Source organism: Eubalaena glacialis, chromosome 19, assembly GCF_028564815.1.
Source record: "Eubalaena glacialis isolate mEubGla1 chromosome 19, mEubGla1.1.hap2.+ XY, whole genome shotgun sequence".
Taxonomy (NCBI): Eukaryota; Metazoa; Chordata; class Mammalia; order Artiodactyla; family Balaenidae; genus Eubalaena; species Eubalaena glacialis.
The window spans coordinates 51,733,302-51,749,784 of record NC_083734.1 but is presented as its reverse complement, the minus strand read 5'-3'; the positions used below and the strand labels follow the sequence as shown (position 1 = coordinate 51,749,784).

At 50.1% G+C, this 16,483-nt stretch overlaps 1 protein-coding gene across 3 annotated transcripts; it reads left to right on the top strand.

The window, feature by feature from the left end:
- The first annotated feature begins 102 nt into the window (after positions 1-102).
- CCDC137 (coiled-coil domain containing 137) lies at positions 103-10,392 on the top strand. 3 transcript variants are annotated; one of them, XM_061175487.1, is made up of 7 exons: positions 103-270; positions 694-827; positions 2,267-2,489; positions 3,967-4,049; positions 4,198-4,277; positions 4,452-4,675; positions 9,703-10,392. In XM_061175487.1, exons 1-6 carry the CDS (start codon positions 131-133, stop codon positions 4,671-4,673), a joined length of 882 nt encoding a protein of 293 aa, XP_061031470.1. In that variant the 5' UTR covers positions 103-130; the 3' UTR covers positions 4,674-4,675; positions 9,703-10,392. The 3 variants fall into 3 exon arrangements, with proteins under 3 accessions (XP_061031470.1, XP_061031469.1, XP_061031468.1); XM_061175486.1 differs by lacking the exon at positions 9,703-10,392 and adding an exon at positions 6,729-8,281; XM_061175485.1 differs by lacking the exon at positions 9,703-10,392 and having other exon boundaries at positions 4,452-5,812.
- Positions 10,393-16,483: the final 6,091 nt, after the last annotated feature.

Here is a 16,483-nt window from a genome sequence, read left to right as displayed (position 1 = left end):
CCTCTGGCCAATCCCGGCCCGTCAGGGAGCTGCACAGCTCAAGTGAGCTCAGGAAGCGGAAATGGCGGGCATGGGGCGGGACCGTGCGGGAGTGCGGAAGTGGCTTCTCCTTTGAGTGCAGGGCGTGCAGATGGCGGGGGCTCGGCGCCGAGCTGTGGCGCCGGCGGCGCCGGCGGGGAGGGCGGGGCTAGGGAGCCCAGGGCGACCGCAGGGCCGGAGGCAGCAGGAGCCGGGGAAGCAGCGCTCGGCGCCACGGCCGGGGCCGCGCAGGTGGGTGCCGGTCTCATCGTCCTGAAGACTCCCCGGCACCCCTCCCCGCGCCGGGCCCAGCGCGCTGCGGGGTCCGTGCGGTGGGCGGCCCGGAGGGTCAGCCGGGTGGGCGGAGGCGTGAGGGAGTCTCCGGTGTGGCACTTGTCACCTTCCGGGACGCCGTCTTTGCTATCCTGGACGAGGTCAGGGAGCGACGGGCCTCCCTGGGGCTCTCGGAGCGTCCCCCACCCGGCGTCCTGTGAGAAACCGGTCCAGGGACAGCCTCCGGGCGGGCGAGGACGAGGCCGTGTTCCCTTGACCGGCACGCACTATAGCGGCCAGGGTGGCCTGCGAAGTTTCTTTTTCCAGGCTCAGCTTCGGTTTCTCTTGATTCTGCTTATGCTCGGTTGGAGACGTGTCTCACCCCCGTGTTCTCCTTCCCAGCAAAGAAAAGAAGAAAGTGAATTGCAAGCCTAAGAACCAGGATGAACAGGAAATCCCTTTTCGGCTCCGAGAGATCATGAGGAGCCGCCAGGAGATGAAAAACCCCATCAGTAACAAGAAGAGGAAGAAAGAGGGTAATTGCAGGTCCATGCTGGGTGGCCGTAAAGCCTTGCGTGTTTGAATCTACTTAATTGCACAAGTATTCAGTGGCGTTTCAGGCAGAAGAAATCTGCCAGACCCCAGCAGTCAGACGGTGCAGGAGCATGTGGAGGACTGACCAAAGGCTGGTGTCACCAGGGCCAGAGCGGTGGCTGGCAGCAGGTGGCAGTGTGGTTTCAGGTGAGGCTCCAAAAGGAGCCCCTGGGGCCTCATGGGCCAAGGTAGAAGTGTTGATTTTCCCCTCCCAGGAGTAGTGGAGATCCATCAGAGGGGACGGTCAGTTCAGATTTACTTGAAGGAAAGGTCACTGTGTAACAATCGAGGGGGCGAGAGGACCCTGCAGGCCAGCGAGGCTCTTGAAAATAAGAAATGATGATGGTTCCTTGGACCTGAGTGCAGAAATCATGGTGGAGAGAAGTGGATGGTTTCTAGAGGTTACGGAGGGAATTGATCAGACCCCCTGAGAAACTCATCCCTCCCACCCTTCCCCCAAGGCCAGGTAGGGTGCCCACCTGTCAGCCTCTGCCAGAGATAACACTCCAGATGCGGGGGAATGGGGTCCAGGGTGTTTGTGTCTTGTGTACACATACAGGTATTTGTTTTCCCAAACATGGGACTGATTTTGCAGCAATGCTGTTTTGTAATTTCTTTGTAAACCTTAGGCTTTTCATTGGAGGTTAGATGGCTACCAAAGTGATAGTGAAATAAAGAGTTGAGGAAGGGGAGGGGTAGAGGAGGGCACTGGCCCCGATGGAAGATGGCACATTCTGAACCATGTTCTATTGAATCAGCTCTTTTTGGGGTTTAAGTTATTTAAAAGACATAAACTTACACATGTGGTGAAATCAAACAGTACTGAAAGGTATGAGGTGAGGGGTAGCCTCCTTCCCTGTCTTTGAATCCTGCTCCCTCCCCCTAAAAGAAACCACTGTTGTCTTGTTTACCTTCCCAGGGGAAATATGCATATTTTCACATATTTATGAGGTAAAAGCTATACCTTCATTCTCTATATTGTTTGGTGTCCTGGGTTTTCGCTACCAGTGGATTTTGTAGGTCTTTCGACGTCCTTTCCGTAGCTCTACCGAGCTCTCAGCAGCTGTGCAGTGACGTCTCTGGATGAACATGGGATTCATTCAGCCAGTCAGCTAGCGACGGATACTTAGGTTGTTTCCTGTTTCCTTTTTCAACCGAGCTGCAGAGGACATCTTTGATGTGTACCAGTGGGCTGTGGGGGTCCCACCCCAGGTTACCCCCAGCTGGCATCTTAGATCCTCTTTAGCTCCCACGTGAGCCTGGTCTTCCCTTCCTGTGGCCTGGGGAGGGGAGATGAACATGGGCGGCCAGCCCAGCACCACCTGCTCCCTCCTGCCTTCACTTCACGACTTTCCCCTCTGAGGTCTCCCTTTGTCCTCAGCCCAGGTGGCCTTCAGTAAGACATTGGAGAAGGAAGCAAAGGGAGTGGAGCCGGACATTGCTGTACCCAAGTTCAAGCAGAAGAAGTGGGAGTGCGACAGGGCCTATGTCCAGCGCATGGAGCAGGAGGCGCAGCGTGTGCTGTTCCTCAGCAAGAACCAGGCCAACCGGCAGCCTGAGGTGCAGGCGGCGCCCAAGAAGGAGAAGTCGGAGAGGAAGAAGGCGTGAGTGGGGGCTGCAGGGGCTGGGAGGCAGGGCTGTGGGGTCCCACAGATTTCTTCTGCATTGACAGCATCTTGTCGCCAAGGGGCACCCCGCCTACCCCGTGATTCAGGCCGAGCAGGACCTGGAGTCAGTGGGTGTTTTTCTCTGTACCGCAGCCACTTAACCTCAGCGCTTCTGGGAGGCTCTGAACCCATAGAGCTCTGAAGGCCTAGCTCTGTCTGTGCTTCTCTCTGGAAAGCATCAAGGCGTCCAAGAGCCAAGTGAGGTTGAGGGCCAGCTGTCCACCCCGGGCCAGTTGTTATAGGGAAGTAGAAAAACAGTGAGGCTCAGTGTCCTCCCAGGAGGGCCTGCAGGCCGTCAGGGGACTATGCCTGCCCCACGGAAACTGATTTCCAGGGTTCACCTTTCCAGCCCAAAAGAGATTTGAGAGCCTCTAGCTATGTCATTTGTACAAGTTCTGTGATCTCTCAGACTCAGCTTCCTGGTGGGTAAAGTGGTGAAATTGGCACCAGGAGGAAGCCCACCGCCAGCTGCGGCTCCCCTGCCCATCCCTACCCTCAGCCCTGGAGAAGTCTGGAATGCAAGCTGCGTGCCACCTCCCTGAGCCTGTGGGTGGGAGCTGGGGCAGTGGTTTCAGCAAACAAATGCTTTTTGAGATGTGTTTCTGCCTTTGCTGCAACTTTTGTCATGAATCAAGCCAGGCTTTCATCAGAAATTTCTCTAAAAGTGGGCACTTCCTTGGTGGTCCAGTGGCTAAGACTCCAAGTTTCCGCTTCAGGGGGCGCGGATTCGATCCCTGGTTGGGGAACTAAGATCCCGCATGCCATGCGGTGTGGCCTAAATTTAAAAAAAAAAAAGAAATTTTTTTAAAAGCTGTGAAAGTTAGATTGTTTTCAGCTTTGTAGAGTTTCCTTACGTCCAGATTCTTATCATACATGTACTTACGTTAGCCAGTGAAAATTACATCACACAAAACATATCCCAGATACCACCTAAAGCCACAGTGATCTCCAAAACTGTCATTGAACGTTGATTCCAGTAACAATAAGGGACCATGTCACACATGCTGCTGTGCGGGGCCATTTACACACAGCAGCACAGTTGACACTTGGGACAGATGATTCTCTGGGGTGGGGGCCGTTCCGTGCACTGTAGGGCATTGAGCAGCATTCCTGGCCTCCACCCATGAGGTGCCAGGAGCACCCCTCTCCCCCCAACTTTGTGACAACACAGAACATCTCCAGACATTGTCCGATGGGCTGTAGAGGTACAGCCGCAGCCGCTGAGGACCCCTGACTTGGAACTTTGGAGGGGCCTCCTAGGTTCGGAGCGCTCTCTGTGGGCCCTGGGGTTCAGAGGCAGCCACCCGGGGTCTTTCATGACGCATCCCTCGTGGGCAGGGGTGACCTCTGCCTCTTCCTGAGTCCAGTGAAATGAGAGTTTAGGAAAATGAACCGCACTGTGCTCTCTTCCCAGGTTCCAGAAGCGACGGCTGGATAAGGTCCAGCAGAGGAGGGAGGAAAAGGCAGCAGAAAGGCTGGAGCAGGAGCTGCTCCGAGGTAGCTCTTCACAAAGCAGTTGTGTCAGCCCTGGTTCCGGGGCAGCTTTGTCTCCCCAGGGTCGGTGGGTGGGTGGACAGTGGCTCCGGGTGCCAGGGCTGCAGTGGTTGTGTGGGCAGCAGGCCTCAGTTCTTCTCTGCCCTTCCAGACACGGTGAAGTTTGGTGAGGTGGCCCTGCAGCCCCCAGAGCTGACTGCCAAGCCCAGGATGAGCACAAGTAGGGACCAGGTAAGCAGGGGTCGGGGAGTTACCCTTCTTGCCCCTCGGGCTGCCTGGTTCAGGGCACACAGGTGGAGAGCACCATGTTCTCACTGGGCTTAAGCTATTGGACTGACCTAGGCTCTTTGTTACCTCCCCTCCTTCCTGAATCCGTGCCTCAACCTCCCTCTCTCTCTTCCTCAGCCTGGCAAGAAATCACTGATGCTGAAGATGCTTTTAAGCCCTGGCGGTGTGTCCCAGCCTCTGACCACCTCTCTGGCCAGACAGCGGATCGTGGCAGAGGAGAGAGAGCGGGCTGTGAACGCCTATAGGGCGCTAAAGAAACTGCAGCAGCAGCGGCAGGGGACTCAGTCACCACAGCCACCCCACCTCCCTTCTGGGAAGAAGCCAAAGACACAGCTGTGATGGTGAGGGACCAGAGACGCTGCACCTGGGTTGGGGCTAGATGGGCAGATGGCCTGCAGTCAAGAGTCCTCTCCCTGGCACACATCCTGAGACTCAAGTGGGGGAGAGGGCTCCTGTTTTTTCTCCCTAAAGACTGCTGTTTCGTGAGTGACCACCCGCCAGCCCCACATTTCACACAGGGCGTCATCTCTCCTGAGCCCCCATAGATGGGGCCAGCGCCTGGGTGAGATGCAGCCAGCATCATTCCCTTGAGCCTAGCGTCACATACAGCTTTGTTCTGAAACAGAGGTCCAGGCTGAGACACAACCCAGGGCCACTTTACAGAGGGCCAATCGCATAGTCCTGTCCCTAAATACCAGTTAGTTGTAGACACTGCTGATTTAGGTTAACTAAATCAATAAGCGAGGCTCTGCTGCATTCGACAGAACAGTACAGCTAGAGCGAGAGCCAGGCAGCAGGTCGGTGTGGGGAAAGGGCGGGGGTCAGCATCTAGGCCACCTAGACCAGCTCACGGCACTGCTGTCACAGTCCTCGCAGGGCAGGTGGAGCCACCCCAGCTCATGTTTGGGTGTGGAGACTGAGCCACCCACATCGAGGTTTGGGGAGGCTGGGTCCTTATGTCATCGAGGTCCCTGGGGAGGACAGGACAGGGCTCTCCAGCAGGTCTAGAGTGGCTTGACAGCAAGGACAGGAGCCCAGCCCAGGACTTTCTTGTGGTCAGAGGGGCCATGTGAGTTCCTGCCAAGGGCAGGGCCCGGCGAGGTTTGACTCTCCCACAGGTGCCAAAGGAGGGGGCACCTGGGTTTATCATCCTGCTCAGGTGTGGGATACAAGTGAGAGAATGGGGATGGGGCTTACAGACTGTTAGCAATTGAACATGGAGGGACAGGGGCAGGCCACTCATAGCCCCGTTGGAGAAGGACAGCTGCCGGGCTCCCTCACTCTCTCCAGCTTGGGCTTCTCTAGCCAGCAAAGACGGCATGGACAGCTCAGTCAGCGCCAGGCCTCAGCACTGGCAATCCTAGAGAATGAGTGTGGAGTTCTGTAGGATCTGTTTTGCTCTTCCCCAAGTTTGCATTTTATGTAATGAAGTTTATTTTTGAATTAAAAAATTTAAGTTGTGGAAGCTCTACCTGGAATCAGGGCTGTCACTCTTTCAGGAGTGTGTTTCTGCATGGCAGGTGGCCCCAGCCCCTGCGTGGGGTGACCAGGCGCTGGTTGCCATGCAGTAGCCAGGACTTGCCCCCATCACATGGCAGTTGGGGCAAGCAGCACATCTCTCATTCAGTGTTGGCATCCTTCTGACAATAGGGTCCCGAGACAGGCAGGGCAGCAAGAGCAAGGGGTGAGGTGGGGTCGCTGAGAAACACCGGTGTTTCTTGGATACAGTGCAAGTACAGTATGAATGTGGCAATGAGGAAACAGGTCGTGGTGAGGGAAGTTTGCCTTTGGTCACATGAAATGTGGAAATTACATTCCCTCAGGCCCTTGTCAGAGTGCCCCTAAAACTGGTCAACTTAGCTCAGGCTGGCTTTACCATCAGAGATGTCACCAGGCCCAATCTCACCCATCAGAGATGGTGACTAGGCCAGAGGTCACCCCTCAGAGATGGACCCACAAGCTGGGTATCACCCCTCAGAAATGGAGCCCACACTCGGGTCATCCCTAGAGACAGAACCCAGGTAAGATCAGCCATCAAGACACTCAGCCCAGGTTAAAAGTGTTGACCTTAAGAATGGCATAAGGTCTTTAGCCAAAATGAGTTTATTTGGAATCAGAAGAATTTCAGTTCAGGACAAGCAAACTGGCAAGTTGGAGGAGACAAAGGGAAGGTCAGCTTTTATTAGGTTTTAGGAGGAAATTAGGAGGGCCCTGGTGGTTTTCCATTGGCTGCAATCAGTGGGTAGCTTGTCGCTGGGCCAGAAGGAGACCTTCCTTCCTGCTGGGTCTGTAAGCTGTGGTGAGGGATGCATGCTTGAGAGCCCTCCCATCATAGCTTCTCTACCCCATTCTGATTGAGCTTTCCTTTGCTCATTTCCACATTCCCCCCTTTAGATGAAGATCTTTCCTCGAGAGCATCACTGATCAGTTTTAGTGGAATTGTGTTTTGTCCCTCAGCACCAGGACCTTTCCTGGACGTCATGTCTCACATCAGAGGAAAAGTGCATAGTGATTGAAACCAAGTGAGCCCACATTAGAGTAACAAAGAAAGGAGAAGGAGGAACTCTCAGCCATTTTCACTCTTAAAATCGTGTCTTATGAAGGTACAGGCATCGGCAGTCATCTCAAGGCATTGAGCCAACATCATTCTATTCATTGTGTCATTTCTACAGGGGGTTGACAGGCAACATGTACAAAGTTTAAAAATGGGGAATTCCCTGGCGGTCCAATGGTTAGGGCTCTGTGCTTTCACTGACAAAGGCCCAGGTTCAATCCCTGGTTGGGGAACTAAGACCCCACAAGCCACGAGGTATGGCCAAACAAAAACAAAAACAAAACCATAAAAAATATGCAAAGCAGAATGAAAAATAATACGACATTTAGTTTGTATGACGGTTCTAAACCATGACCCTAGACCTGAAGGTAGCCAGCTGAACAAATCAAAGGACCAGAGACAGGTGAAATTTGGGCTTGTGTCCTCATTTTGTGTAATTGAGCTTCTACTTCTCCAAAAGTGTTTATCCAGGTAGTATTTGTGATCGTACAAATGCCTTCTTGTTCAGCAAGTAGGAAATCGAAGGCTATGTGGTTGTCTAAAAGTATTTTAGCCAGTGAGTCGAGTGATAATTGTTGGGCTGCAGAATCAGCCAGCTCTCCTGATATTAGGGGGAGATTTCCGATCACGTTCTCATTGGCACTTACTCCGACCCAAGGGGGTTTTGATGAGAACTGACCAAATGGCACGGACTCGTAGCACTTGACCAATAAAGTGGGTTCCCCAATCACTATGAAGTTCAAGAAGCCTTCCTCTCCAATGGGATCTTAGCCACAGAGGAGGCAGTGGCTTGTCTACGTGGAAAAGCTTCAGTCCACTGAGGAAACATGCAAATCATTACCAGGAATTATTTATACCCATGAGATGGTGGGCAGCTCTGTGAAACCCACTTGCCAAACCTCGAATGGTCCATCAGGCAATTTGGAGCACCTGGGAGGGAGCAGTGTGGACAGTTTTTCTGGATTGTATTTTGGGAATGTGACACCAACCCTGGATCCAACAGCTTCCCACAAAATGCTGCATAATATTTGATCTCATCGGGCTTCCCTGGTGGTGCAGTGGTTAAGAATCCACCTGCCAATGCAGGGGACACGGGTTCGAGCCCTGGTCCGGGAAGATCCCACATGCCGCGGAGCAACTAAGCCCGTGCACCACAACTACTGAGCCTGCACTCTAGAGCCCACGAGCCACAACTACTGAGCCTGCGTGCTGCAACTACTGAAGCCCGCAAGCCTAGAGCCTGTGCTCTGCAACAAGAGAAGCCACCGCAGTGAGAAGCCCACGCACCACAACGAAGCGTAGCCCCCGCTCGCTGCAACCAGAGAAAGCCCGCGCGCAGCAACGAAGACCCAATGCGGCCAAAAATAAAACAAAAAAATTTTTTAAAAATTGATATCGTCTGCTGAGAATTCATTACTTGGAAAAGCAACATTGAAGCCTGCACACTGGTATTAAAATTCACAATATGCAACACTTTAAACAGCAATGTCAACCAGCCCCCTCACTTTATTACCAGCAGTCTGGTGTAAGGGCATGATATGTTCACTCCTGTTGGAAGAGCACTAAGTGCTGTGGATTCATATCTTTTTTCATGACTTGCTGAGGTTTATTGGAGACCTCCACTATTGGAATTGTGCTCCGAGGCACGGGCTGTTCAGTAGTAATGGGGTTGAGCACTGAGAGTGTAGCTCCCGTATAGAAATTCATTCCCAGTCTGGAGAGTTGTTTCTCTGAGCTGGTTAAGAGGGAGGCTTGGAAAAGCTTCAGATTCCTTGGAGTCTCATCACTGGGAAGTGGGAGGACATTGGAAAGATGAGTTGACTGAAGATGCCTGGAGCGTTTTGGTTTCTAGAAGTCTTTCTTCCAATAACCTGGCTTCTTACAGTAATGACGGAGGCTGGGAGGACTTTGCTTAGGGAACTCCATCTGTTGAAGTTGGATATTAAGGATTTTAATGGGTTTTTTCTTAGTAGAATCATATAGGGTGCAGGTTTGCCAAATAAAGTCTGGAGAGGACATAGTTTCCCATTCTATTCTAGTTCTCTTAACCAAGAAAGTCCTGGTTTAGCCCATTAATGAACACAAGAGTTGAAGGCTACCCCAGTGGATTCGACATCCATAGGGAGATGAGAATTCTGAAAAATAATTTGGAATCAACGCGTGATAGTGTGCTTTATGTATAAATGTATATGTGGTCTTCATCCCCATTTCTGGCACAGAGCTCTTAAAACCCTTGGAATTTTCTTATTAGAGCAACAAAGGTGTCTCTTCTGAGGTGAATGAATTGGCTTTTGGAGCTCACCTAAGGATGGGAGCTGGCTGCCAGGAGAAACAACCTTGCGATTAGAGGGTTAGAACCTTTCAGTTCCAATTACCCCCTACTACCCAACCTCTGGGGAGGGGAGAGGGCCTAGAAGTTGAATTAATGATTCAATCAATTATAAAACCCAAAGGACAGGGTTTAGAGAGCTGCCAGGTTGGTGAACATATGGAGATATGGGGAGAGTGGTGCACTGGAGAGGACATGAGAGCTCTGCCCTTTCCCCATAACTTGCGCTATGCATCTTCCATCTGGCTGAGATATTTTCTTTTATAACAAACCAGTGATCTAGTAAGTAAACTGTGTCTCTGAGTTCTGTGAGCCGCTCTAGGAAATTAAGGAGGAGGAGGGGGTCCTGGGAACCTCTGATTTATAGCTGGTCGGTCAAAAACAGAGGTAACAACTCAGGCTTGTGATTGGCCTCTGAAGGAGGTGGGGGGCAGTTTTACAGTTTTGTAAGACTACGCTCTTAACCTGTGGAATCTGTATCTCAGGGTGGATTGTGTCAGAATTGAGTTGAGGCTCCAGAAGGACCATCCTGCAGGGTTGCGACCCCATCGGGCACTCGGCTGAACAAGTCTCCCTAGTGTGGAAAACTGTCCTCAACTTCTCACGTGTTTGACATCATTACACGCTGTCAGCGTCTACCCCGTGGAGGGAGGCGTGGTGCTGCCACGGACAACACAGCCAACCGCACAGTGGGAAGAGGACCCCAGACCACCAGGAGAATCGTGTCCTGTGGGAGTCCTGAAAGTGCAAAAACTTGCCTGAGAAAAATGGGATTGGTAAAACTAGTCAACAGAAAAACTGGTCACGCTACCAAGTTCTAGCTCATACTGCTCGCCACATGATAGGCCAATAAATTGAGAGACGAGGTGTTGGGACAAGGAATAACAACTTTTTCCAGAAAGCCAGCAGACTGAGAAGGTGGTGGACTAGCGTCCCAAAGAACCATCTTCCCAAGTTAGAATTCAGGCTGCTTTTATACTGAAGGGAAAGGGGGTAAAAGTCCTGGTTCCAGCCAGACCCTGGAGGGGAGTGTTACTTTCTTCCTGCACCCATTCACAGGTGCACCTGTGAAGAATTTTAAAATTCTAAAAAAGAATTTTAGCTTCATGCTCATTACCTGGGAGGCAGGGTTCCCAGAGATGGGCCATTATGTGTAATTTAAGCTAACAGGCAACATCCCTTTAGTGATTAACTTGTCATAGAATACAAGGTTCTTCCCTATTACAGTCAGAACAGTAAAATTCATTCCTGACTTTAAAAAATGAAGACTCAAAGAAGAAATCAAATGTTCTTAAAGTTTTTTAAGCCTGTGAAATTTGGCCCAGGAAGACTGATTTTAATGGAGGAAGAATGGCCACAGAAGAATTTTCAGTAAGTAGAAACGAAATATGAATATATGGTTATATCTCTTATCTAAACATATTACTCCCCCTGTAAATGCCATGTGGAACACCCCAGATGAAGCCACTGATATGCTTTGTATGCAAGCCAGTGGGACTGGCTTTATGATGACCGGGATATTCAGCTGCTGAATATGCCTGTTACCCAGGTCACTGTAAATGCTGTGATTAAGGGGGCCCCTTTCACTTGGGCGCCCTCTTACTGCAAAATCGAAAAACAATTTGGGAAGCCTTAGGGAATTTGCTATCTCAGCTTGCCCTGAAGGGTCTTGCAGATGCTAATAAGAACAATATGTTAGCTAACAAGAGAATGGAGAGAGGCCCAGGGGAGAGTGAAGGGACTGTTCCCAACAAGGTGGAAATTTTTAAAGGCTTATGAGAAGATGAATAGAGCAAATACTGAAAGAGACAGAAAAAAGGAATCAGGAAGGGATGAGCAGGATAGCAGTCTTTAGATGGTTATTTATTTATTTTTATTGAAGTATAGTTGATTTACAATGTTGTGTTAATTTCTGCTGTATAGCAAAGTGATTGTTATACATATACACACACATTGTTTTTCATATTTTCCATTATGGTTTATCACAGGATATTGAATATAGTTCCCTGTGCTTATATAGTAGAACCTTGTTTATCCATCCTATATATAATAGTTTGCATCTGCTAACCCCAAACTTCCCCCTTCCCCCACCCCCCTTTAGATGGTTATTAAGAAATGGGATGGGGAATTCCCTGGTGGTCCAGTGGTTAGGACTCTGAGCTGCCACTGCAGAGGGCACGGGTTTGATCCCTGGTCAGAGAACTAAGATCTTGCAAGCCGCGCGGTGCGGCCAAAAAAAAAAAAGAAAAGAAATGGGATGAATAAAACAGACATTGATGGGGTTAAAACAAAGGTTTTAATACAGTGCTACCTAAGTTTGGCAGACCAAAGGGACCCTCTGCTGGGCCCCAACATTAAAGGGCCCCAAACAAGTCTGCTCTGTTTACCCCAGTTTGGAGACATTTAACAGCCGGAAGGCAGAGATTACACTGAGAATCCCAACCAGCAATCACTTGGGTCAACAGTTAGGTCAATTAACCAAGATAAAGATTGACTGAAGGCCTGGGCCTCTTGGCTCAACCCCTCGCTGGGGACTTCTGCACAATAGTGGGTAAAATAGGGGATGGAGAAGAGAAGTTTCCAGGACTCCTTGACCCAGGAGCCCAAAGACTGTGGTACCAAAAGCCTGGGAGAAGCCCTGACTTGGATGCAGTCAGGCTGAGAGGATGTGACAGTGTCACGGTTGGTGGGGTTATGAGAGTTGGAATGTTTAGGCAAGTATTATGTACAGAAGTTGTCTCTCCCAACCTGAATTTACAGGGATGGCTGGGGACACTTCCCCTACCCAATGTTGTAAAACTGAAACACCGGAGGCCACAGTTAGGCATGTTAAGAGTTGATGGAAGTAAGGGAAAGGTGTGTAGAATTGGCATGTGTGAACAGGCATTGCGTGAAGTGGTTGCATCTGTTTTACCTGATTGTATTATGGGGACGGACATTGTACCTGCCTGGGGGACATTCCCCCCACCTAGTCTTATAAAACAGAAGGCATGTAACTGCCTTTCAAGACATGCCAAATGGGAACCGGTAAGGTTGGCTGAGCCCACACAGTGCGGGGGTAGAAGCTGGGGTGCTAGTCAGGGACAGATTCTCTGTGCGGTGGCCCTGTATGGAGGGTGAGAGCCTGTGAGCAGCCCCCAGCGACGGCTGCTGGGACTTTGCACAGGAGAACTTCCACTTGAGGGGGGTTCATCCCCCTCAAGGTTTATCACTTTGCCACCTGACATTAACTGGAGCTACCCCAATGACTGAAGGACATAAGATGATCTTAAGCTCTGACAAAGCTATGATGTCTAGGACGATGTCAGAGAAACACTTTAATGGGGATGGCAGTCCCCAGAAGGGTTCCATATAAATATGAAAGTGGAAATGGTTTATACCAGACCAAGCTGCCTGGGGAAAGCAAGGAGGTGTAGGAGGCAGGAAGCCTCTTTTGCCCACAGCACTGACTCTGGAACTGCATGAGGAAGTGCTGGATTCTACCTTCACTTGGACAGTGCCCTATCAACAGCTCTCGACTGACCAACAAAGAGCTGTTTGGTTTGTGGATGGCAGTTCCAAGGTGAATGGACAACATCTCGTTTGGAAAGCTGCTACATAAAGACCAGAGAATGGAGACTAACTGAAAAAGGTAAAAATGGACCAGCTCATTTGGGCTGAATTGCATGCAGTTTTTCTAACAATGATGGAAGAACTGAGCAGTGGTAAAAGCCCATATGTTTGAGTTATTACTGACTCATGGGTAGTGGCCAGTGGCCTGGCTATATGGTCAGGCAGGAGGGCAGTGGAAACCTGGCTTATTAAAGGATGCCCATTTGGGGCACAGCCCTGTGGAAATCACTGTGGGAATTTGAGGGGCACATTAGAGTAGGACATATTAGTGTCCATCAGAAGAACCCCTTTCCAGGTTTGGAAGGTGACTGGAACTGACAAGCTATCCCCACGTGCTTCCGTGAGATGGCCACCTGGGTCCATGAAATCTGTGGACATGGGGCACTGCAGCAACGCAGAGATGGGCTGAATCTAGACATACAGGCAGACCTCATTTTATTACGCTTCGTAGATAATGTGTTTTTTACAAATTGAAGGTTTGTGATAACCCTGTGTCAAGCAAGTTTATGGATGCCATTTTTCCAACAGCATTTGCTCACTTCCATGTCTCTGTGTCAAATTTTGGTAATTCTCACAATATTTCAAACTTATGCACTGGGGAACCAAAATACTTGTGTGGCTCGCTTTATTACAATATTCGCTTTATTGCGGTGGTCTGGACAGGAACCCACAGTATCTCTGAGGTGCCTGTAGTCCTCTTGGCCCTCTGAGGCCCAAAATGTCAGTAACAACTGTCCCATCTGCCAACGTGAGACACCGAGACCACAGATGGCTGCACAGCAGGTGCCCTGGTGAGCAGGCCCTGAGCATAGGGGGCAAGTCAGACTGATGCCAGAAGCCTGGGGCTACAGGGGGTCCTGACATGAAGAGGTGCCAACTCTGGACTGTGCTTTGCTGCCCTGGTGGTAGATGCAAATGCTCAGAATACTACGAAAGAATCACAACAGAAGATATTGCACCAGTTTGGACAGCAGACCATCACTTCTTCAGACCAAGGAACTCACTTTCATGTCCCCCATGGGACAGACATTATTCTAGATGTTTCTGTGAAGGTGTTTTTTAGATGAGATTAACATTTACATCAGTAGACTTTATGAGCAGGGCAGATTACCCTCCATAATACAGGTGGGTGGGCTTCATCCAATCAGTTGAAGAGCTTAATAGAAAAGACTGACCTCCCCCTCAAAGCAAGAAGGAATCTGCCCTAGATGGCCTTCAGACTGGAAATATACCACCAACCCAGGTCACCAGCCTGCTGCCCATCCTGCAGATTTTGGACTTGCCAGGCTCCAAAATCACATGAGCTAGTTCCTTTTTTAAAATTTTTTCTTATTTTTTAAATTTTTTTCAACTTATTTTTTATTAATTTATTTTTGGTTGCATTGGGTCTTCATTGCTGTGCGTAGGCCTTCTCTAGTTGCGTCAAGCAGGGGCTACTCTTCGTTGCAGTGCATGGGCTTCTCCTTGTGGTGGCTTCTCTTGTTGCGGAGCACAGGCTCTGGAGCGTGTGGGCTTCAGTAGTTGTGGCACGCGGGCTTCAGTAGTTGTGGCTCGCAGGCTCTAGAGCACAGGCTCAGTAATTGTGGCACATGGGCTTAGTTGCTCCGTGGAATGTGGGATGTTCCCGGACCAGGGCTCGAACCTGTGTCCCCTGCATTGGCAGGCGGATTGCGAACCACTGCACCACCAGGGAAGTCCCGAGGTAGTTCCTTAAAATGAATTTCATTCTTTCTCCCTCTCTCTATATTTATAGATACATATAGATGCTGGAGCACAGCCCCTACCCTGCAGCTGTACCATCCAAAATATTTCCAGACTGTCCACTGGTGGCCAAACTGCCCCAGTTAAGAACCACTGTGTATATAAATCTTTTCTGTTCCTTGCTGCTAGTTTGTGGTTTCCTTCATATGTGTCCTTTACATTTCTTGACAGTATACTCCTAAATATTAAAAAACTATCACTTTGTGAATGAAATTCACAGTTCATTAAATTATCTAATTTTACTGATTTATTTTTTTTGGCCATGCCACGTGTCTTGCAGGATCTTAGTTTCCCGGACCAGGGATTGAACCTGGGCCCTCTGCAGTGAAAGCACGGAGTCCTAACCACTGGACCGCCAGGGAATTCCCCTAATTTTACTGATATTTTAAAACTATTTTTACTCATTTTTAACAGGTGAGCAAGTGAATTATCTTAAACATAGTTTTATATTTATATTTTATACAAATGTATATAAATTTCATATAAATATATAATTATTTTAAAGTTTTTTTTATTTTTTATTTTTTTATTTTTGGCTGCATTGGGTCTTTGTTGCTGCACATGGGCTTTCTCTAGTTGTGGCGAGCAGGGGCTACTCTTCAATGCGGTGCACGGGCTTCTCTTTGCAGTGGCTTCTCTTGTTGCGGAGCACAGGCCCTAGAGTGTGCGGACTTCAGTAGTTGCGACGCATGGGCTTTAGAGCATGTGGGCTTCAGTAGTTGTGGCTCGTGGGCTCTAGAGCGCAGGCTCAGTAGTTGTGGTGCATGGGTTAGTTGCTCTGTGGCATGTGGGAACTTTCCGGACCAGGGATCGAACCCGTGTCCACTGCATTGGCAGGCGGATTCTTAACCACTGTGCCACCAGGGAAGTCCCATAATAATTTTGCATAATAATAAGAATCTATTTTTATACATAATACATGTTTCTGTTTCATATATAAATTCCATACGTTTTTAAACATCTGGGCATCTTTAAGCATAATTGTATCCAGTGGCATTGAAGGCCTCAGGCCACAGAGAAGGGCAAGCCAGCCGGCACTTGCACGTGACAGCACTAGTGCTCCAGGCCTGCTCTGGGCCTGGGGCCAGCAGGAGGCGGTCTTTGCTTTGGTCCTGGCTGATACCTGGGGGACTCTTGCACCCCCCAAGCCAGTCTGGGAACACAGACACCAGGTGGCGGCATCCGCACTTTTGAGACGTCAGTACTGAGTTCAGAGGGCCCTGTGGCATCCACATGGAATTTGGGGGTCCACGGTGGGCTGTGCAGGCAAGTACCACGGCTGCTGCTTTCCCTCCCACTGGATGGAGTACTTGCCCCAGCTTCGGGGTGTGTGTGGGAACAGAGCTCCTCCCTCTTAGGGCCACTTAGCTCTGCTGCTCCTTCTTTTAGATCTGGCACTCACTAGGCCCAGACCAAGAACAGCAGAGGAACCCAACGGCAGGGGCAGGTGTGTCCGCTCCACCAGACACACCAGTTTATAAGGTGCGCTAACAGGGAGCCTGCTGGTTTGCACGTGAGGCTGTCATTCAGGGTGGCCTGTTCTGCATGTCAACTTAGGAGCCATAGAGGAAGGCAGTCTCCTCCCCTAGTTGAAACACCCTTTTTTCTTGGTAATAAAACCCAGCAGATCTGAGCAGCACATTATTCCCAGGCGTCACTCACTCCGTGGCTTGAGTCCATACTTGGAAACCCGGAGATGCAGGCTCAATGGCTTTTCCAAGCGCCAGTGGGCATTTCCATCACTGGATGGGGCCGTTCAGAACTGTCTCTCCTGAAATTTGTGGCCTTTGCTCGTAGCAGGGACCTGGAAATCCCAGGTCCGTCTCTCCCCCGACCTGTGTCTCTTCCTGAGCCGTTTTGGTTTTTTCCTGCTCTCTGGCACAATCCCCAGGA

Excerpts from the sequence above, each read along its gene's own strand:
- CCDC137 (XM_061175487.1), top strand. The coding sequence starts at position 131 with ATGGCGGGGGCTCGGCGCCGAGCTGTGGCGCCGGCGGCGCCGGCGGGG. Across the intron at positions 828-2,266 it reads CAAGAAGAGGAAGAAAGAGG|CCCAGGTGGCCTTCAGTAAG; the intron begins GTAATTGCAGGT and ends CTTTGTCCTCAG. Across the intron at positions 4,050-4,197 it reads GGAGCAGGAGCTGCTCCGAG|ACACGGTGAAGTTTGGTGAG; the intron begins GTAGCTCTTCAC and ends CTGCCCTTCCAG.